Source organism: Carcharodon carcharias (genome assembly GCF_017639515.1).
Source record: "Carcharodon carcharias isolate sCarCar2 chromosome 38 unlocalized genomic scaffold, sCarCar2.pri SUPER_38_unloc_2, whole genome shotgun sequence".
In the NCBI taxonomy this organism is placed as follows: domain Eukaryota; kingdom Metazoa; phylum Chordata; class Chondrichthyes; order Lamniformes; family Lamnidae; genus Carcharodon; species Carcharodon carcharias.
Window position 1 is genome coordinate 890509 of NW_024470786.1, and position 22079 is coordinate 912587.

A 22079-nucleotide genomic window follows, 5' to 3' on the forward strand; every position below is an offset into this window, starting at 1 on the left:
CGGACGGTCAGAACAGTGGGAGCGCCACATTGTTGGAGGGTCAGTAGTGAAGGAGCGCGGCACTGTCGGAGGGTCGGCGCAGAGGGAGTTCCGCACTGTCGGAGGGTCGGCGCAGAGGGAGTTCCTCACTGTCGGAGGGTTAGTACTGGGGAGCGCCGCACTGTCAGAGTCTCAGTACTGAGGGAGCGCCGCACTGTCGGAGGGTCAGTACTGTGGGAGGGTCAGTACTGAGGGAGCGCCGCACTGTTGCTAGATACCCTGCTCCTTTTGTTATTGTACCTTCTCTCCCTCTCTCTGTTTCCCTCTCACTGACTCCTTTTCTCTCACTCTTACACCCTCTCTCCCTCTCTGTCTCCTCAGGAACCGTCGTAATGGCAGATGATAGCAGTGAGGAGGAACGTACCAAGATGGAGGCTGCTCGTAGCCGAGCTGCCACAGCCAAGAACCTGGCCTTCCTGAAGGCCCGCTCGATGGACGTGACCTTCGATGTGGGTGACGAGTACGAAATCATCGAGACCATTGGCACCGGCGCCTACGGTGTGGTGTCATCTGCTCGCCAAAGACATACAGGTGGGCGCTGGGCCAAGGTGGGAGGGTTTGATGGGCCAAGGTGGGAGGGTTTGATGGGCAGGGGTGGGAGGGTTTGATGGGCGGTGGTGGGAGGGTTTGATGGGCAGGGGTGGAGGCGCACGCCTGGATATATTAACATGGAGACCAAGGTGTGGGGGGAAACACACTTCGTCCAGCTCTCACTGCCTACCACCCAGCCCTCTCCACTCCTCTGTCCATCCCGCTCTCTCTCCGTCCGCTCTCTCTCTCCCTCCTCCATTCCCACCTCTCTCTCTCTCCCCTGTCCCCATCTCTGTCCATCCACCCCTCTCTCTCTCTCTCTCTCTCTCTCTCTCTCTCTCTCCCCGTCCCCATCTCCGTCCATCCACCTCTCTCTCTCTCTTCCCTGTCCCCATCTCCGTCCATCCACCTCTCTCTCTCTCTCTCTTCCCTGTCCCCATCTCCGTCCATCCACCTCTCTCTCTCTCTCTCTTCCCTGTCCCCATCTCTGTCCATCCACCTCTCTCTCTCTCTTCCCTGTCCCCATCTCCGTCCATCCACCTCTCTCTCTCAGAGATAAAAGCAAAAAAACTGCGGATGCTGGAAATCCAAAACAAAAACAAAAACAGAATTTCCTGCAAAAACTCAGCAGGTCCGGCAGCATCGGCGGAGAAGAAAAGAGTTGATGTTTCGAGTCCTCATGACCCTTCGACGATGCTGCCAGACCTGCTGAGTTTTTCCAGGTAATTCTGTTTTTGTTTTTGTCACCTCTCTCTCTCTCTCTCTCTCTCTCTCTCTCTCCCCTGTCCCCATCTCCGTCCATCCACCCCTCTAGATCTCTCTCTCTCTCTCTCTCCCTCCCCTGTCCGCATCTCCGTCCATCCACCTCTCTCTCTCTCTCTCCCCTGTTCCCCTCTCCGTCCATCAACCCCCTCTCACTCTCTCTCTCCCCTGTCCCCCTCTCCATCCATCCACACAACCCCTCTCTCTCTCTCTCTCTCTCTCTCTCTCTCTCTCTCTCTCCCCTGTCCCCCTCTCCATCCATCCACCCCTCTCTCTCTCTCTCCCCTGCCCCGTCTCCGTCTATCCACCCCTCTCTCTCTCTCTCTCTCTCTCTCTTTCTCCCCGTCCCCATCTCCGTCCATCTACCCCCTCTCTCTCTCTCTCTCACTCTCTCCCCTGTCCCCCTCTCCGTCCATCTACCCTCTCTCTCTCTCTCTCTCTCTCTCTCTCTCTCTCTCTCTCTCTCTCCCCGTCCCCCTCTCCATCCATCCCCTCTCTCTCTCTCTCTCTCTCCCCCCTGACCCCCTCTCTGTCCATCCACCCCTCTCTCTCTCTCTCCCTCTGACTTACTCAACCCAACGGCCCCTTCCCTGTTCCCATACACCCCCTCTCTCTCGCCCCATCCCTGACTCTCTCTTTCCCTTGACACATCCTCCCATTCTCTCTCTCTCTCGCCCCCACCCCACTCTCTCCGTCCATCCATCCGCACTCATTCTTTATCTCTTTCGACCCCCGTCCGCTCCACTCTCTCTCTTCCCCCCTTCCCCCCAACTCTCTCTTCCCCCCGTTCCCCCCCTACTCTCTCTCTTCTCCCCGTGACCCCCACTCTCTTCCCCCGTGCCCCCCCACTCTCTCTCTTCCCCCCGTGCCGCCCCACTTCTCTCTCGCTCTCTTCCCCCCGTGCCCCCCCACTCGCTCTCTTCCCCCCGTGCCCCCCACTCGCTCTCTTCCCCCCGTGCCCCCCACTTCTCTCTCTCTCTCTTCCCCCCGTGCCCCCCCACTCGCTCTCTTCCCCCCGTGCCCCCCACTCGCTCTCTTCCCCCCGTGCCCCCCACTCGCTCTCTTCCCCCCGTGCCCCCCACTTCTCTCTCTCTCTCTTCCCCCCGTGCCCCCCCACTCGCTCTCTTCCCCCCGTGCCCCCCACTCGCTCTCTTCCCCCCCGTGCCCCCCACTTCTCTCTCTCTCTCTTCCCCCCGTGCCCCCCCACTCGCTCTCTTCCCCCCGTGCCCCCCACTCGCTCTCTTCCCCCCGTGCCCCCCACTCGCTCTCTTCCCCCCGTGCCCCCCACTTCTCTCTCTCTCTCTTCCCCCCGTGCCCCCCCACTCGCTCTCTTCCCCCCGTGCCCCCCCCACTCGCTCTCTTCCCCCCGTGCCCCCCCACTCGCTCTCTTCCCCCCGTGCCCCCCACTCGCTCTCTTCCCCCCGTGCCCCCCACTCGCTCTCTTCCCCGTGCCCCCACTCGCTCTCTCCCCCCGTGCCCCCACTCGCTCTCTTCCCCCCGTGCCCCCCACTCGCTCTCTTCCCCCCGTGCCCCCCACTTCTCTCTCGCTCTCTTCCCCCCGTGCCCCCCCACTCGCTCTCTTCCCCCGTGCCCCCCACTCGCTCTCTTCCCCCCCGTGCCCCCCACTTCTCTCTCTCTCTCTTCCCTTCGTGCCCCCCCACTCGCTCTCTTCCCCCCGTGCCCCCCACTCGCTCTCTTCCCCCCCGTGCCCCCCACTTCTCTCTCTCTCTCTTCCCCCCGTGCCCCCCCACTTCTCTCTCTCTCTCTTCCCCCCGTGCCCCCCCACTTCTCTCTCTCTCTCTTCCCCCCGTGCCCCCCCCACTCTCTCTCTTCCCCCCGTGCCCCCCCACTTCTCTCTCTCTCTCTTCCCCCCGTGCCCCCCCACTCTCTCTTCCCCCCGTGCCCCCCCACTCTCTCTCTTCCCCCGTGACCCCCACTCTCTTCCCCCCGTGCCCCCCACTCTCTCTCTTCCCCCCGTGCCCCCCACTCTCTCTCTTCCCCCCGTGCCCCCCCACTTCTCTCTCTCTCTCTTCCCCCCGTGCCCCCCCTACTCTCTCTCTCTCTCTCTCTCTCTCTCTCTCTCTCTCCCCCCCGTGCCCCCCCACTCTCTCTCTCTCTCTCTTCCCCCCGTGCCCCCCTTACTCTCTCTCTCTCTCTTCCCCCCGTGCCCCCCCCACTCTCTCTCTCTCTCTTCCCCCCGTGCCCCCCTACTCTCTCTCTCTCTCTTCCCCCCGTGCCCCCCCTACTCTCTCTCTCTCTCTTCCCCCCGTGCCCCCCCTACTCTCTCTCTCTCACTTCCCCCCGTGCCCCCCCTACTCTCTCTCTCTCTCTTCCCCCCGTGCCCCCCCGCTCTCTCTCTTCCCCTCGTGCCCCCCCACTCTCTCTCTTCCCCCCGTGCCCCCCCACTTCTCGCTCTCTCTCTTCCCCCCGTGCCCCCCTACTCTCTCTCTCTCTCTTCCCCCCGTGCCCCCCCACTCTCTCTCTCTCTCTTCCCCCCATCCCCCCGACACTCTCTCATGCTCGCCAGTCGCCCCCACACTCACTCTCTTCCACCCCCCCATTCCCCCCACTCTCTCACTTCCACGCCCCGTCCCCCCGACTCTCTCTCTCTCTCTCTCTTCCACCCCCCCCGTCACCCCGACTCTCTCTCTCTCTTCTACCCCCCGTCCCCCCACTCTCTCTCTCTTCCCCCCCATCCCCCTGACACTCTCTCTCGCTCCCCTGTCCCCCCCACACTCACTCTCTTCCACCCCCCCGTCCAGTCCCCCTCTCTCTTCCACGCCCCGTCCCCCCGACTCTCTCTCTCTCTCTCTTCCAGCACCCCGTCCCCCGACTCTCTCTCTCTCTTCACTCCCGTCCACCCCACTCTCTCTCTCTCCCCCGTCCCCCCACTCTCTCTCTCCCCCGTCCCCCCCACTCTTTCTCTTCCGCCCGTGCCCCCCCACTTCTCTCTTTCTCTCCCCCGTCCCCCCAACACGCTCTCTCTCTCCCCTGTCTCCCCCCACTCGCTCTCTCTCTCCCCTGTCTACCCCACTCTCTGTCTCCCCTGTCTCCCCCACTCTCTCTCTTCCCCCCCGCACACCACTCTCTCTCTTCCCCCCGCCCCCCACCTCTCTCTCTTCCCCCGATCCCCCCAACACTCTCTCATGCTCGCCTGTCCCCCCCACACTCACTCTCTTCCACCCCCCCGTCCCCCCACTCTCTCTCTCTCTTCCACCCCTCCGTCCCCCTGACTCTATCTCTCTCTTCCCCCCCGTGCCCCCCCGCTCTCTCTCTTCCCCCCCGTGCCCCCCCGCTCTCTCTCTCCCCCCGTCCCCCCCACTCGCTCTCTCTCTCCCCCCGTCCCCCCCACTCGCTCTCTCTCTCCCCCCGTCCCCCCCCACTCGCTCTCTCCCCCCATCCCCCCCACTCGCTCTCTCTCTCCCCCCGTCCCCCCCACTCGCTCTCTCTCTCCCCCCGTCCCCCCCACTCGCTCTCTCTCCCCCCGTCCCCCCCACTCGCTCTCTCTCCCCCCATCCCCCCCACTTGCTCTCTCTCTCCCCCCCGTCCCCCCCACTCGCTCCCTCTCTCCCCCGTCCCCCCCACTTCGCTCTCTCTCTCCCCCCGTCCCCCCCACTCGCTCCCTCTCTCCCCCGTCTCCCCCCACTCGCTCTCTCTCTCCCCCCGTCCCCCCCACTCGCTCCCTCTCTCCCCCGTCTCCCCCCACTCGCTCTCTCTCTCCCCTGTCTCCCCCCCACTCGCTCTCTCTCTCCCCTGTCTCCCCGCACTCTCTCTCGCCCCTGTCTTCCCCCACTCATCTCTTCCCCCCGTGCCCCCCACTCTCTCTCTCTCTCTTCCCCCGATCCCCCCAACACTCTCTCATGCTCGCCTGTCCCCCCCACACTCACTCTCTTCCACCCCCCCGTGCCCCCCACTCTCTCTGTCTCTCTCTTTCCCCCATCCCCCCGACACTCTCTCTCGCTCCCCTGTCCCCCCCACACTCACTCTCTTCCACCCCCCCATCCCCCCTCTATTTCTCTCTTTTCACTCCTGTCCATCCCACTCTCCCTCTTCACTCCCGTCCACCTCACTCTCTCTCTCTCCCCTGTCCCCCCCACTCTCTCTCTCCCCTGTCCCCCCCACTCTCTCTCTCCCCTGTCCCCCCCACTCTCTCTCTCCCCTGTCCCCCCAACTCTCTCTCTCCCCTGTCCCCCCACTCTCTCTCTCTCCCTGTCCCCCCCACTCTCTCTCTCCCCTGTCCCCCCAACTCTCTCTCTCCCCTGTCCCCCCACTCTCTCTCTCCCCTGTCCCCCCCACTCTCTCTCTCCCCTGTCCCCCCCACTCTCTCTCTCCCCTGTCCCCCCCACTCTCTCTCTCCCCTGTCCCCCCCACTCTCTCTCTCCCCTGTCCCCCCCACTCTCTCTCTCCCCTGTCCCCCCCACTCTCTCTCTCCCCTGTCCCCCCCACTCTCTCTCTCCCCTGTCCCCCCCACTCTCTCTCGTCGCCCTGTCCCCCCCACTCTCTCTCTCCCCTGTCCCCCCAACTCTCTCTCTCCCCTGTCCCCCCCACTCTCTCTCTCCCCTGTCCCCCCCACTCTCTCTCTCCCCTGTCCCCCCCACTCTCTCTCTCCCTGTCCCCCCCACTCTCTCTCCTCCCCTGTCCCCCCCACTCTCTCTCTCCCCTGTCCCCCCCCACTCTCTCTCTCCCCTGTCCCCCCCACTCTCTCTCTCCCCCGTTCCTCCCCCACTCTTCACTCCCCTGTCCCCCCACTCTCTCTCTCCCCCGTCTCCCCCACTCTCTCTCTCTCCCCCGTCTCCCCCACTCTCTCTCTCTCCCCCGTCTCCCCCACTCTCTCTCTCCCCCCGTGCTCCCCCACTCTCTCTCTCTCTCCCCGTGCCCCCGCACTCTCTCTCTCTCCCCCCGTGCCCCCCACTCTCTCTCTCTCCCCCGTGCCCCCGCACTCTCTCTCTTCCCCCCGTGCCCCCCCGCTCTCTCTCTTCCCCCCGTGCCCCCCCGCTCTCTCTCTTCCCCCCGTGCCCCCCCGCTCTCTCTCTTCCCCCCGTGCCCCCCCGCTATCTCTCTTCCCCCCGTGCCCCCCCGCTCTCTCCCTTCCCCCCTGTGCCCCCAAACTCTCTCTCTTCCCCCCGTGCTCCCCCACTTCTCTCTCTCTCTCCCCCGTCCCCCCAACTCACTCTCTCTCTCTCCCCTGTCCTCCCCCCACTCGCTCTCTCTCTCCGCTGTCTACCCCACTCTCTGTCTCCCCTGTCTCCCCCCACTCTCTCTCTTCCCCCCCGCACACCACTCTCTCTCTTCCCCCCCGCACACCACTCTCTCTCTTCCCCCCCGCACACCACTCTCTCTCTTCCCCCCCGCACACCACTCTCTCTCTTCCCCCCCGCACACCACTCTCTCTCTTCCCCCCCGCACACCACTCTCTCTCTCTCTCTTCCCCCCATCCCCCCGACACACTCTCATGCTCGCCTGTCCCACCCACACTCACTCTCTTCCACGCCCCGTCCCCCTACTCTCTCTCTCTCTTCCACCCCCCCATCCCCCCGACTCTCTCTCTCTCTCTTCTACCCCCCGTCCCCCCACTCTCTCTCTCTTCCCCCCATCCCCCCGACACTCTCTCTCGCTCCCCTGTCCCCCCCACACTCACTCTCTTCCACCCCCCCATCCCGTCCCCCTCTCTCTTCCACGCCCCGTCCCCCCAACTCTCTCTCTCTCTCTTCCACGCCCCGTCCCCCGACTCTCTCTCTCTTCCACGCCCCTTCCCCCCGACTCTCTCTCTCTCTTCACTCCCGTCCACCCCACTCTCTCTCTCCCCCGTCCCCCCAACTCTCTCTCTCCCCCGTCCCCCCCACTCTCTCTCTCCCCTGTCCCCCCCACTCTCTCTCTCCCTGTCCCCCCCACTCTCTCTCTCCCCTGTCCCCCCCACTCTCTCTCTCCCCCTGTCCCCCCCACTCTCTCTCTCCCCTGTCCCCCCCACTCTCTCTCTCCCCTTTCCCCCCCACTCGTTTCACTCCCCTGTCCCCCCCACTCTCTCTCTCCCCCGTCTCCCCCACTCTCTCCTCCCCCCGTCTCCCCCACTCTCTCTCTCCCCCGTCTCCCCCTCTCTCTCTCTCCCCCGTGCCCCCGTCTCTCTCTCTCTCTCCCCCGTGCCCCCGTCTCTCTCTCTCTCTCCCCCGTGCCCCCGTCTCTCTCTCTCTCTCCCCCGTGCCCCCGCACTCTCTCTCTTCCCCCCGTGCCCCCCCACTTCTCTCTCTCTCTCTTCCCCCCGTGCCCCCCCGCTCTCTCTCTTCCCCCCGTGCCCCCCCGCTCTTGCTCTTCCCCCCGTGCCCCCCCCGCTCTCTCTTCCCCCGTGCCCCCCCCGCTCTCTCTTCCCCCCGTGCCCCCCCGCTCTCTCTCTTCCCCTGTGCCCCCCCGCTCTCTCTCTTCCCCCTGTGCCCCCCCGCTCTCTCTCTTCCCCCCGTGCCCCCCCGCTCTCTCTCTTCCCCCCGTGCCCCCCCGCTCTCTCTCTTCCCCCCGTGCCCCCCCGCTATCTCTCTTCCCCCCGTGCCCCCCCGCTCTCTCCCTTCCCCCCGTGCCCCCAAACTCTCTCTCTTCCCCCCGTGCTCCCCCACTTCTCTCTCTCTCTCCCCCGTCCCCCCAACTCACTCTCTCTCTCTCTCCCCTGTCTCCCCCCACTCGCTCTCTCTCTCCGCTGTCTACCCCACTCTCTGTCTCCCCTGTCTCCCCCCACTCTCTCTCTTCCCCCCCCGCACACCACTCTCTCTCTCTCTCTCTTCCCCCCATCCCCCCGACACACTCTCATGCTCGCCTGTCCCCGCCACACTCACTCTCTTCCACGCCCCGTCCCCCTACTCTCTCTCTCTCTTCCACCCCCCCATCCCCCCGACTCTCTCTCTCTCTCTTCTACCCCCCATCCCCCCGACACTCTCTCTCTCTTCCCCCCATCCCCCCGACACTCTCTCTCGCTCCCCTGTCCCCCCCACACTCACTCTCTTCCACCCCCCCATCCCGTCCCCCTCTCTCTTCCACGCCCCGTCCCCCCAACTCTCTCTCTCTCTCTTCCACGCCCCGTCCCCCCAACTCTCTCTCTCTCTCTTCCACGCCCCGTCCCCCGACTCTCTCTCTCTCTTCCACGCCCCGTCCCCCCGACTCTCTCTCTCTCTTCACTCCCGTCCACCCCACTCTCTCTCTCCCCCGTCCCCCCAACTCTCTCTCTCCCCCGTCCCCCCCACTCTCTCTCTCCCCTGTCCCCCCCACTCTCTCTCTCCCCCGTCCCCCCCACTCTCTCTCTCCCCTGTCCCCCCCACTCTCTCTCTCCCCTGTCCCCCCCACTCTCTCTCACTCTCTTCCACGCCCCGTCACCCCGACTCTCTCTCTCTCTTCCACCCCCCATCCCCCCTCTATCTCTCTCTTTTCACTCCCGTCCACCCCACTCTCTCTCTCTCCCCTGTCCCCCCCACTCTCTCTCTCCCCTGTCCCCCCCACTCTCTCTCTCCCCTGTCCCCCCCACTCTCTCTCTCCCCTGTCCCCCCCACTCTCTCTCTCCCCTGTCCCCCCCCACTCTCTCTCTCCCCTGTCCCCCCCCACTCTCTCTCTCCCCTGTCCCCCCCACTCTCTCTCTCCCCTGTCCCCCCCACTCTCTCTCTCCCCCTGTCCCCCCCACTCTCTCTCTCCCCTGTCCCCCCCACTCTCTCTCTCCCCTTTCCCCCCCACTCTTTCACTCCCCTGTCCCCCCCACTCTCTCTCTCCCCCATCTCCCCCACTCTCTCACTCCCCCCGTCTCCCCCACTCTCTCTCTCCCCCGTCTCCCCCACTCTCTCTCTCCCCCGTGCCCCCCACTCTCTCTCTCTCCCCCGTGCCCCCCACTCTCTCTCTCTCCCCCGTGCCCCCGCACTCTCTCTCTTCCCCCCGTGCCCCCCCACTTCTCTCTCTCTCTCTTCCCCCCGTGCCCCCCCGCTCTCTCTCTCTCTTCCCCCCGTGCCCCCCCCGCTCTTGCTCTTCCCCCCGTGCCCCCCCCGCTCTCTCTTCCCCCCGTGCCCCCCCCGCTCTCTCTTCCCCCCGTGCCCCCCCGCTCTCTCTCTTCCCCCTGTGCCCCCCCGCTCTCTCTCTTCCCCCTGTGCCCCCCCGCTCTCTCTCTTCCCCCTGTGCCCCCCCGCTCTCTCTCTTCCCCCTGTGCCCCCCCGCTCTCTCTCTTCCCCCTGTGCCCCCCCGCTCTCTCTCTTCCCCCCGTGCCCCCCCGCTCTCTCTCTTCCCCCCGTGCCCCCCCGCTATCTCTCTTCCCCCCGTGCCCCCCCGCTCTCTCCCTTCCCCCCGTGCCCCCAAACTCTCTCTCTTCCCCCCGTGCTCCCCCACTTCTCTCTCTCTCTCCCCCGTCCCCCCAACTCACTCTCTCTCTCTCCCCTGTCTCCCCCCACTCGCTCTCTCTCTCCGCTGTCTACCCCACTCTCTGTCTCCCCTGTCTCCCCCCACTCTCTCTCTTCCCCCCCGCACACCACTCTCTCTCTCTCTCTCTTCCCCCCATCCCCCCGACACACTCTCATGCTCGCCTGTCCCCCCCACACTCACTCTCTTCCACGCCCCGTCCCCCTACTCTCTCTCTCTCTTCCACCCCCCCATCCCCCCGACTCTCTCTCTCTCTCTTCTACCCCCCGTCCCCCCGACACTCTCTCTCTTCCCCCCATCCCCCCGACACTCTCTCTCGCTCCCCTGTCCCCCCCACACTCACTCTCTTCCACCCCCCCATCCCGTCCCCCTCTCTCTTCCACGCCCCGTCCCCCCAACTCTCTCTCTCTCTTCCACGCCCCGTCCCCCGACTCTCTCTCTCTCTTCCACGCCCCGTCCCCCCGACTCTCTCTCTCTCTTCACTACCGTCCACCCCACTCTCTCTCTCCCCCGTCCCCCCAACTCTCTCTCTCCCCCGTCCCCCCAACTCTCTCTCTCCCCCGTCCCCCCCACTCTCTCTCTCCCCCCGTCCCCCCACTCTCTCTCTCTCTCTCTCTCTGCCCGTCCCCGCCCACTCGCTCTCTCTCTCTCTTCACCCTCGTCCCCTCCCCACTCTCTCTCTCTCTCTCTCTCTTCCCCCCCTTCCCCCCCACCCCTCGCACTGACCCCATCTCCCTATCCGTTCCCCCGTCTCATTCTCCTCCATTCTCTCTCTATCTCTCTCTCCCTCTCTCTCGGTCTTTCCCTCTCTCTGTCTGCCCTTCTCTCTTTCCTTCACCTTCGCTGTCACTATCTCTCTCTCCCCTAATTCATCCCGTCGAGCCAAACCCCTTCCCGATTGGGAGCGCCTCGATTCAATCTCCCCCCTTAACCTTCTCCACTCCGGGGAGGGGAGAACGGTCCCAGCTCCTCCTCCCAGTCCCTCCACGCAAACTGAAGTCCCCTCGTCGCCTGGGAAATCTCCTCCGCACCCTCTCCGAGGGCCCGGACACCCTTCCCAAAGAGCGGTGAGTCCCTGTCATTGTAACTGCACCACTTCACGCTCACCCGGTCTTCCTCCTGCTCCCTTACTCTGCCCAGCTGTGGACCGCTGGGGTCTCTCCCCTCCCTCTCAGCCTGTTTTGTGACTGACCCGCTCCCTGTTTCTCTCGGCACCCCCCCCCCCCAGGTCAGCAAGTGGCCATTAAGAAGATCCCAAACGCCTTTGACGTGGTGACCAATGCCAAAAGGACTCTGCGTGAGCTCAAAATCCTCAAACACTTCAAACACGACAACATCATCGCCATCAAGGACATCCTGAAACCCTCCAGCTCCTACGCAGAGTTCAAATCCGTGTAAGTAGAGCTCAGGAACGTCTGTGACACAGAGGAGCCAGCATGCTCACCGCCCCTGGTAAACCCAAGCTTCATCGCAACGTGGGAGAGGGCCACGGACAGCGGGAGGGTGGAGGGGCTGAGGGAGAGAGATCGAGACAGAGACGAGTGACTGACTGACGGAGACAGAGAGAGACGGATTCGGAGAGAGACGGATTCGGAGAGAGAGGGAGACGGGGAGCGAGGGAGACGGGGAGCGAGGGAGACGGGGAGCGAGGGAGACGGGGAGCGAGGGAGACGGGGAGCGAGGGAGACGGGGAGCGAGGGAGACGGGGAGCGAGGGAGACGGGGAGCGAGGGAGACGGGGAGCGAGGGAGACGGGGAGCGAGGGAGACGGAGACGGAGGGAGACGGAGACGGAGACGGAGGGAGACGGAGACGGAGACGGAGGGAGACGGAGACGGAGACGGAGGGAGACGGAGACGGAGGGAGACGGAGACGGAGGGAGACGGAGACGGAGGGAGAGGGAGACGGAGGGAGAGGGAGACGGAGGGAGAGGGAGACGGAGGGAGAGGGAGACGGAGGGAGAGGGAGACGGAGGGAGACGGAGACGGAGGGAGACGGAGACGGAGGGAGACGGAGACGGAGGGAGACGGAGACGGAGGGAGACGGAGACGGAGGGAGACGGAGACGGAGGGAGACGGAGACGGAGGGAGACGGAGACGGAGGGAGACGGGGAGAGAGAGAGAGAGAGACACAGAGAGAGAGAGACAAGGCAGACAGGGAGAGAGAGAGAGACACAGAGAGAGAGAGACAAGGCAGACAGGGAGAGAGAGAGAGAGACAGAGAGAGAGAGAGACAAGGCAGACGGAGAGAGAGAGAGAGACAGAGAGAGAGAGACAAGGCAGACGGAGAGAGAGAGAGAGACAGAGAGAGAGAGACAAGGCAGACAGGGAGAGAGAGAGAGACAAGGCAGACAGGGAGAGAGAGAGAGGAGAGAGAGACAAGGCAGACAGGGAGAGAGAGAGAAGAGAAAGAGACAAGGCAGACAGGGAGAGAGAGAGAGAGAGAGAGACAAGGCAGACAGGGTGAGAGAGAGAGAGACACAGAGAGAGAGAGAGACAAGGCAGACGGAGAGAGAGAGAGAGACACAGAGAGAGCTAGACAAGGCAGACAGGGAGAGAGAGAGACAAGGCAGACAGGGAGAGAGAGAGACAAGGCAGAGAGAGAGAGAGAGGAGAGAGAGACAAGGCAGACAGGGAGAGAGAGAGAAGAGAAAGAGACAAGGCAGACAGAGAGAGAGAGAGAGACAAGGCAGACAGGGAGAGAGAGAGAGAGAGACAAGGCAGACAGGGAGAGAGAGAGAGAGACAAGGCAGACAGGGAGAGAGAGAGAAAGAGAGAGAGACAAGGCAGACAGAGAGAGAGAGAGAGACAAGACAGACAGGGAGAGAGAGAGAGAGAGACAAGGCAGACAGGGAGAGAGAGAGAGAGAGAGAGAGAGAGAGAGAGAGACAAGGCAGACAGGGAGAGAGAGAGAGAGAGACAAGGCAGAAAGGGAGAGAGAGAGAGAGAGAGAGAGAGACAAGGCAGACAGGGGTGGACCGAGAATGGGCGATAGACGGGTGGACCGAGAGTGGGCGATAGACGGGTGGACCGAGAGTGGGGGGTAGACTGTGGGACTAAGAGTGAGGGGTAGACGGGTGGACTAAGAGTGGGGGGTAGACTGTGGGACTAAGAGTGAGGGGTAGACGGGTGGACTGAGAGTGGGGGGTAGACAGGCGGACAGTGTGGGGGGGAGTAGATGGGGTGGACCAAGAGCGGGGGGTAGACAGGTGGACAGTGTGGGGGGAGCAGACGGGGTGGACTGAGAGTGGGAGGGTAGACAGGCGGACAGTGTGGGGGGTAGTAGATGGGGTGGACCAAGAGCGGGGGGTAGACAGGTGGACAGTGTGGGGGGAGTAGACGGGGTGGACCGAGAGTTGGGGATAGATAGGCGGACAGTGTGGGGGGAGTAGACGGGGTGGACCGAGAGTGGGGAGTAGACAGGTGGAAAGTGTGGGGGGAGTAGACGGGCTGGACCGAGAGTCGGGGGTAGACAGGCGGACAGTGTGGGGGGGAGACGGGTGGACTGAGAGCGGGGGGTAGACGGGCAGACAGTGTGGGGGGGTGTAGACGGGGTGGACCGAGAGTTGGGGGTAGACAGGCGGACAATGTCGGGGGGGAGTAGACGGGGTGGACCGAGACTCGGCGACAGGCAGACTGAGAGCGAGGGAGGGGGAAGAAGCGAGGGACAGGTGGAGAGGGAAAGGGAAGCGGTGGGCGGAGGGGGAGACACCTGGGGGGAGGTGAGACGGACCCAGAGCTCCCTCGGTCGTATCGCGCCCCCCAGCCTGGGGAGGGGGTCAAGCCCCCGCTCCCCCCCCACCCCCCACCTTCACAGACTGTGTTGGGGAGGGTGGGTCGCGAGGAGGGGTTGAACAGGGCCGAAGAGCAGGTGGGGAGGGGGGTGGTATTAAACTCCAAGCTGGTGCGGACTGACCTCTGACCTTTTGCCCCCCCCCACCCCCCCCCCCAATCTGTCCGCAGCTACGTGGTCCTTGACCTCATGGAGAGCGACCTGCACCAGATCATCCACTCGTCGCAGCCGCTGACCCTGGAGCACACCCGCTACTTCCTCTACCAGCTGCTGCGGGGCCTCAAGTACATCCACTCGGCCAACGTGGTGCACCGGGACCTGAAGCCCAGCAACCTGCTGGTCAACGAGAACTGCGAGCTGAAGATCGGCGACTTCGGCATGGCCCGCGGCCTGAGCTGTCGGCCGGACGAGCCCGAGCCCTTCCTGACCGAGTACGTGGCCACCCGCTGGTACCGGGCCCCCGAGCTGATGCTCTCCCTCCACGGCTACAGCCGGGCCATCGACCTGTGGTCGGCCGGCTGCATCTTCGCCGAGATGCTGGGGCGCCGGCAGCTCTTCCCCGGCAAGAACTACCTGCACCAGCTGCAGCTGATCCTGACGGTGCTGGGCACCCCGCCCGAGCGGCTGGTGGGCTCCATCGGTGCCGAGCGGGTGCGGGCCTACCTGCGGGGGCTCCCCCGCCGGCAGCCGGTGCCCCTCTCCTCCCTCTACCCGGGCACCGACCCCCAGGCCCTGGAGCTGCTGGGGCTGCTGCTGCGCTTCGACCCCCAGGAGCGGCCCTCGGCCCCCCAGGCGCTGCGCCACCCCTTCCTGGCCAAGTACCACGACCCCCAGGACGAGCCCTCCTGCGTGCCGGCCTTCGACTTCGGCTTCGACCGGCCGGCGCCCAGCCGCGAGCAGCTGAAGGACGCCATCGCCTGGGAGATCGAGGACTTCCACCGGCGGCGCGAGGGCATCCGGCGGGGGATCAGCCGCGCCCCGGCCCTCTCCCGCGCCCTGCCCGCCGCCCCCTGCCGGGACGTGGACATGCCCAGCGCCGGCGGCGGCGGTGGCAACAACGGCATCGGCGGCGAGCACCCCCCCGGCGGGGGCGGCGGCGCCCAGGACATGATCGACCTGACCTCGCCCTCGCCCGAGGAGGAGGCGGCGGCGGCGGAAGAGGAGGAGGAGGAGGAGGCGGGCGCCCCCCCGGGGGGGCGGGGCGGCGGCGAGGAGGAGGAGGAGGAGGAGGGGGGCGAGGACCAGCGGCCGCCCGCCGACGCCAAGAAGGAGGGCGGCATCTCCGCCGACACCAAGGCCGCCCTGAAAGCAGCTCTGCTCAAGTCGGCGCTGAGGCAGAAGAATAAAGGTGAGCTTGGGGCGTAACCGTCAGTGGAGGAGAGCGTCCGGGCGCAGTCAGTGGAGGAGAGCGTCCGGGCGCAGTCAGTGGAGGAGAGCGTCCGGGCGCAGTCAGTGGAGGAGAGCGTCCGGGCGCAGTCAGTGGAGGAGAGCGTCCGGGCGCAGTCAGTGGAGGAGAGCGTCCGGGCGCAGTCAGTGGAGGAGAGCGTCCGGGCGCAGTCAGTGGAGGAGAGCGTCCGGGCGCAGTCAGTGGAGGAGAGGGTCCAGGCGCAGTCAGTGGAGGAGAGGGTCCGGGCGCAGTCAGTGGAGGAGAGGGTCCGGGCGCAGTCAGTGGAGGAGAGGGTCCAGGTGCAGTCAGTGGAGGAGAGGGTCCCGATGCAGTCAGTGGAGGAGAGGGTCCGGGCGCAGTCAGTGGAGGAGAGGGTCCGGGCGCAGTCAGTGGAGGAGAGGGTCCAGGTGCAGTCAGTGGAGGAGAGGGTCCCGATGCAGTCAGTGGAGGAGAGCGTCCATATGCAGTGGGTGGAGGAGAGCGTCTGCATGTAGTCAGTGGAGGAGAGGGTCCGGATGCAGTCGGTGGAGGAGAGGGTCCGGCCGCAGTCGGTGGAGGAGAGGGTCCGGCCGCAGTCGGTGGAGGAGAGGGTCCGGATGTAGTCGGTGGAGGAGAGGGTCCAGATGCAGTCGGTGGAGGAGAGGGTCCAGATGCAGTCGGTGGAGGAGAGGGTCCGGATGCAGTCGGTGGAGGGGAGGGTCCATATGCAGTCAGTGGAGGAGAGGGTCCGGATGCAGTCGGTGGAGGAGAGGGTCCGGATGCAGTCGGTGGAGGAGAGGGTCCGGATGCAGTCGGTGGAGGAGAGGGTCCGGATGCAGTCGGTGGAGGGGAGGGTCCATATGCAGTCAGTGGAGGAGAGGGTCCGGATGCAGTCGGTGGAGGGGAAGGTCCATATGCAGTCAGTGGAGGAGAGGGTCCGGATGCAGTCGGTGGAAGGGAGGGTCCATATGCAGTCAGTGGAGGAGAGGGTCCGGATGCAGTCGGTGGAGGGGAGGGTCCATATGCAGTCAGTGGAGGAGAGGGTCCGGTTACAGTCAGTGGAGGAGAGGGTCCGGATGCAGTCAGTGGAGGAGAGGGTACAGATACAGTCAGTGGAGGAGAGGGTACAGATACAGTCAGTGGAGGAGAGGGTCCGGGTGCAGTCAGTGGAGGAGAGGGTACAGATAGTCAGTGGAGGAGAGGGTCCGGTTACAGTCAGATTTGGAGCGTGTCCGGATACAGTAAGTGGAGAAGTGGGTCCGGGTGCAGTCAGTGGAGGAGAGGGTACAGATATAGTCAGTGGAGGCCAGGGTCCGGATACAGTCAGTGGAGGAGAGGGTACAGATACGGTCAGTGGAGGAGAGGGTCCGGATGCAGTCAGTAGAGGAGAGGGTACAGATACAGTCAGTGGAGGAGAGGGTACAGATACGGTCAGTGGAGGAGAGGGTACAGATACGGTCAGTGGAGGAGAGGGTACAGATACGGTCAGTGGAGGAGAGGGTACAGATACGGTCAGTGGAGGAGAGGGTACAGATACGGTCAGTGGAGGAGAGGGTACAGATACAGTCAGTGGAGGAGAGGGTCCGGGTGCAGTCAGTGGAGGAGAGGGTACAGATACAGTCAGTGGAGGAGAGCGTGAGGGTGGGAGAGCAGCTGGGGCACCCTGTCTGTGCCAGCCAATAAAGTTCCGCCCAGCACTCCTCCCAGCCTCCAGCTCTCGGTCCTCAGTCCTGTAGGTTACAGCACCTGAAGAGCATAATCCAGGTGTTATTTTTTTTGTTAAAATACCATGAGGGTTTCTGCCTCTACAACCCTTTCGGGCAGCGAGTTACAGATCCCCACTGTTCTCCGGGTGAAAAAAAACTTACTCCTCAAGTCCCCCCCCCACCCCGGATCCTTCCAATTAACTTAGCCCCGACCTCTCCGCTCAGAGGAGCATGTCCTTTCCGACCCACTCGATCTGGGCTTTAGACACCTCGATTGAATTCCCCCTCCAAACTGAATTATAGGGCCGCCGGCCTCTCTGATCTTTCCTGGTTATAATTTCCCACTCCCGGCGAGATCCCCAGTAAACCTCTATACCTGCATGACAGGAAGAGTATGACGTAGGAGCAGGAGTAGGCCACTCAGCCCCTCGAGCCTGCTCCACCATTCAGTAAGACCACGGCCGACCTGATTGTGGCCTCAACTCCACACTCCGCCTACACATTCCGCCCCCCCCACCACCCCCCGATAACCTTTGACCCCTTTGTTAGTCAAGAATCCACTCACCTCTGCCTTAAAAATATACATTGACCCAGCCTTCGCTGCTCTCTGGGGAAGAGAGTCCAAAGATTCACAACCCTCTGAGAGAAAAACAATTTCTCCTCATCTGCGCCTGAAATGGGAGACCCCTTATTTTTAAACTGTGTCCCCTAGCTCTAGTCTCTCCCATAAAACATTCTTTCAGCATCCACCCTGTCAAGTCCCCTCAGAATCTTACATGTCTCAATAAGATCAGCTCTCAATCTTCTAAACTCCCAATGGACAAGGCCCAACCTGCTCAACCTTTCTTCGTAAGATAACACCCCTATCCCAGGAATCAGCCGAGTGAACCTTCTCCGAACTGCTTCCAACGCGTTTATAATCTCTCCTTAAGTAAGGAGACCAAAACTGTCCCCAGTGCTCCAGGTGCGGTCTCCCCAGCGCCCTGTGCAGTCGGAGCAAGACTTCCCCACCTTTATACTCCATCCCAATAAAGACCGGCATTCCACTTGCCTTCCGGATCACTTGCTGCACCTGCACACCAACTTTTCCTGATTCATGTACCAGGACACCCAGATCCCTCCCTACCTCACAGTTCTCCACTTAAATAATATTCCGCTTTTCTATTCTACCTGCCAAAGTGGACAAGTCCACATTTTCCCTCATTATGCTCCATCGGCCAATTTTTTTTCCAACTCACTTAACCTATCTATGTCTCTTTGCAGGCTCCTATGTCCTCTTCACAACTTACTTTCCTACCTATCTTTGTGTCGTAAGCAAATTTAGCAACTATCCCATCCATCCATCCCTTTGTTCAAGTCAGTGATATAAATCGTAAATATTTAGGGCGCCAGCACTGATCCCTGTGGCACTCTACTTGTCATATCTTGCCGACGTGAAAATGACCCATTTATGCCTACTCTCTGTTTCCTGTTAGCTACCCGATCCTCTACCCATGCTAATATGCTACCCCCTACACCATCAGTTCTTATTTTGCATAAACTTTCATGTGGCACCTTGTCAAATGCCTTCCGGAAATCTAAGTACAGCACATCCACAGGTCCCCCTTTATCCACGATGTTTGCAGTCAAACATGACTTCCCTTTCACTAAACCATGGTGACTCTGCCAGAGCTGGACGCAGTACTCCAGCTGCGGTCTAACTACTGCTTTAGGCGGTTCGAGCATAACCTCCCTGCTCAGATACTCGAAGCCTCGTCTAACAGCGGGAAGAATCCAGTTTCCCACCTTAACCGCCTCGCTGAGCTGTCCTGCTGCCTTCAGGGATCTGTGGAGGTGCGCTCCAAGGTCCCTCTGTTCCTCCCCCGCTTCTCTCACTATCCGACCAGTCAGTGTGGACTCGCTTGCCTTGTTAATCCTCCCCGGATGCGTTAACCTCACGCTCCACCCGATTAAACTGCATTTGCCGCTTCTCTGCCCGCCTGCCCAGTCTGTTGACACCTCCCAGCAGCCGACAGCTTTCTTCCTGGTTGTCAACCGCCCGGCCAGGTTTTGTGTCATCTGCATTTTTCTCAGCCACGAACCCCACCACCCCCACCCCCACCTTTACGTTTTAAATCGTCGAGACTTATCACAAGCGGCCAGAGATGCAGGACCGAGCCCTGCGGACTCCTTCTCGAAACAGCCTTCCAGTCACCAGAAACCTCCGTCGACCATGAACCTCTGCTTCCCGCCTGATCCGATGTTGGATCCGATTTGCCACTTGTCCATGGGGCGGAATATTCCGGCTCCTCAACCCCACCCGCCCCACCCCGGCCAGGATTAGTGGCGGGCGAGAGGGGGTCGACACGACAGAAGCCGAAAAATCGGTTCCCGCCAGAGGCCAGCATGTGAAACCCGTTTTGCGTCCCACTAATGGGGTGACGATGAAGGCCCGGCCGGAATCGTGTCCACCGCACCCCGTACAGCAGTGGGGGGGTGGTTGGAGGATCTGAGATGTGGATGTGGCTGAGAAAGGAAGGGACGTGTCGAAGCCTTTCGTCTTGCACTCATCAGGACACTTGGCGAGAATGCTGACGTAAGGGGAAAACAACAATTTATACTGCGTGAGGAGAGAGACCGCTGATTGGTTGGCAATTGGACTCTGATTGGTGGAGGCGTTGCCATGGGGGATGCACCAATTGATGGTGACTGACAATTAACTGCCAAGCATTGTTTGAAATTTAAACCAGGCAGCTTGACCCTGATTGGTCAAGGCATTGTCCTGAGGGGCCAATGTCAGTCACCGCATCAATTGGTTCATTCTCCATGGCAACGCCTCTACCAGAGTCCACTTGCTAACCAACCAGCATTCTCTTCTCATACAGTATGAATTGTCGTTTTCCCCTGACATGCTGATTTTTTTTTTAGCAATACTCAAGTTCTGTGCTACCACACCATAGGATGTGGATCTTCTAACTTCAGGACCATCCAGGAGATGGATCTTCTCGTTCAGGGGGTAGGTTAGTTGATGTCTGGGCGCTCTTTTAAATAGGGCACCCGGATACGACGGCAGGACACCAGCCACCCAGATCGCCCTGCCGTGTGAAACGTTGGCAAACCCCCGACGGCGTCATGCCATATGGCGTGAATTCTCACTGGCCGTTCCCATCCCGCCGCGGGACTTGGTCCCGGAATGGAAAATTCCGCCCTCGGATTCCGGGGGCTCTTATTTCATTGACACAGCTGGCCACGTGGAAGCTTCTAGAAATCCGTGTGGCTTACATCTACCGCACTCCCCTCGTCAGCCCTCCTTGTTACCTCCTCAAAAAAAAAAGATTGAATCAAGTTAGTCGGGCACGATCTTCCCTTAACCCATCCGCACTGACTCTCTTCTTCCGGCTTTCCCCCCATCTTATCCAGGGTCACCTGGTTGATCACCCTCCTCCAACTCCTCCTATCGGTCACATATTCCTCTTCCTATCCCGCTGCGTTTAAGCCTCTCGCCACCGCATCTTTCCATCTGGCCTTACTCTTCTTCCTGTCCGCCCCATCTACATTGCTCGCCTCACCACGTACCCTGTCTCTCTCTCTCTCTGTCTTTTTCTCTCTCCGCAACAGAGAACCATTTCAGTCTCTTCTTGGCTACTTCCTTTGGTGATCCCACAATTTTCACTGACCCCCTGTGCTGGCTCCTGATTTTTCTCCTGACTCCAGATACTTTGGGAAGTTTTCAAAGTCTTCGGCAGTGAAGCCAAACGCAAATTCCCTGTTCCACATCTCTGCCATTTCATAGTTTTGCATTATCAGGCCCCCAAACCCTCTCTCTCTCTCTCTCTCTCTCTCTCTCGCTCTCTAGAGGAACACCAGCTTTGATTACTCTGCTCCTATTTAAATACTTCTGGAAACCCTTACTATCTGCTTTTATATTACTAGCTAGTTTCCTCCCATACTCGTCTTTATCCCTCTACTTTTTGCAGGCTCTTAGAATTTGCCTCAAGCCTAAAATGAAGGGGGGAGGGGGCACAGTTACAGAACGAGGGGTCTCCCATTGAAGACGGAGATGAGGAGAAATTTCTTCTCTCAGAGGGGGGTCCGTCTGTGGGATTCTCTCCCCCCTCAGAGAGCAGTGGAGGCCGGGGCGTTGGATATACTCAAGGCCGAGCGAGAGGGGTTTCTGATCGACGAGGGAGTCGAGGGTTATGTGGGGGGAGAGGACAGGCAGGAAAGTGGAATTGAGGCCACAATCAAATCAGCCGCGATCTTACCGAATGGTGGAGCAGGCTTGAGGGGCCAAATGGCCCACTGCTGCTCCTAAGCGCTGTGTTCCTGTGACTGCACATATCCATCTCCACATCAGCATCCATTCGCTGTGCCTCTCTTGATGCCGCGCTGTAGACAGTCCTGCTTTCTGCACGGTATAACAAGGCTGGTCTCACGACTGCCTCGCAGGACGATTCATTCCCATTCTGTAGTTCGATCTTCTGCTATCCACTGACCCCAGGCACCTGAAACAACTCACTCCCTCCAGGTCTTCACCCAGAATCTTCACTCTGATCCTCTTCCCTAGGCTCAAACAGAAGGTCCATCCGTTGGGTCTTTGCTGATCTACATAGCCCTCGTCTTCCAGTCTATCTCTCTCTCTCCCCCCCACCCCACCTCTCTCTCCCCCCCCACCTCTCTCCCCCCCCACCTCTCTCCCCCCCCACCTCTCTCCCCCCCCCACCTCTCTCTCTCCCCCCACCTCTGTCTCTCTCCCCCCTCTCTCTCTCTCCCCCCTCTCTCCCACCTCTCTCTCTCCCCCCTCTCTCTCTCCCACCTCTCTCTCTCTCTCTCCCACCTCTCTCTCTCTCTCTCTCCTTCTCTCTCTCTCCCCCCTCTCTCTCTCTCCCCCCTCTCTCTCTCTCCCCCCCTCTCTCTCTCTCCCCCCTCTCTCTCTCTCCCCCCCTCTCTCTCCCCCCCTCTCTCTCTCCCCCCCTCTCTCTCTCTCCCCCCTCTCTCTCTCTCCCCCCCTCTCTCTCTCCCCCCCTCTCTCTCTCCCCCCTCTCTCTCTCACCCCCTCTCTCTCTCTCCCCCCTCTCTCTCTCCCCCCCTCTCTCTCTCTCCCCCCCTCTCTCTCTCCCCCCCTCTCTCTCTCTCCCCCCCTCTCTCTCTCTCCCCCCCTCTCTCTCTCCCCCCCTCTCTCTCTCCCCCCCCTCTCTCTCTCCCCCCCTCTCTCTCTCCCCCCCCTCTCTCTCTCTCTCCCCCCCCTTCTCTCTCTCTCTCCCCACCTCTCTCTCTCCAGTTCCCCAGATACTTGGTTATGTCCTCATCATCCCCACCACGTAGCTCAGTGTCATCCACAAACACCGTTGACCACGGGCACTTCCCCTCCGCCATTCAATGAGATCACGGCTGATCCAATAATCTCAGCTCCACTTTCCTGCCTTTTCCCCGTAACCCTTGATTCCCTGACTGATTAAAAACCCGTCTATCTCAGCCTTGAATATACTTAACAACCCAGCCTCTACAGCCCTCTGCGGTAAAGAGTTCCACC

At 62.1% G+C, this 22079-nt stretch overlaps 1 protein-coding gene across 1 annotated transcript in view; it reads left to right on the forward strand.

Moving 5' to 3' along the window:
* mapk7 (mitogen-activated protein kinase 7) overlaps positions 1 to 22079 on the forward strand; it is a 44531-nt gene that overhangs the window by 14498 nt on the left and 7954 nt on the right. Inside the window, exons 2-5 of the mRNA XM_041182141.1 lie at positions 361 to 570; positions 10934 to 11099; positions 13666 to 14638; positions 14741 to 14843. Of these exons, the coding sequence (XP_041038075.1) occupies positions 361 to 570; positions 10934 to 11099; positions 13666 to 14638; positions 14741 to 14843 (1452 nt within the window). The remainder of the gene's footprint in view (positions 1 to 360; positions 571 to 10933; positions 11100 to 13665; positions 14639 to 14740; positions 14844 to 22079) is intronic.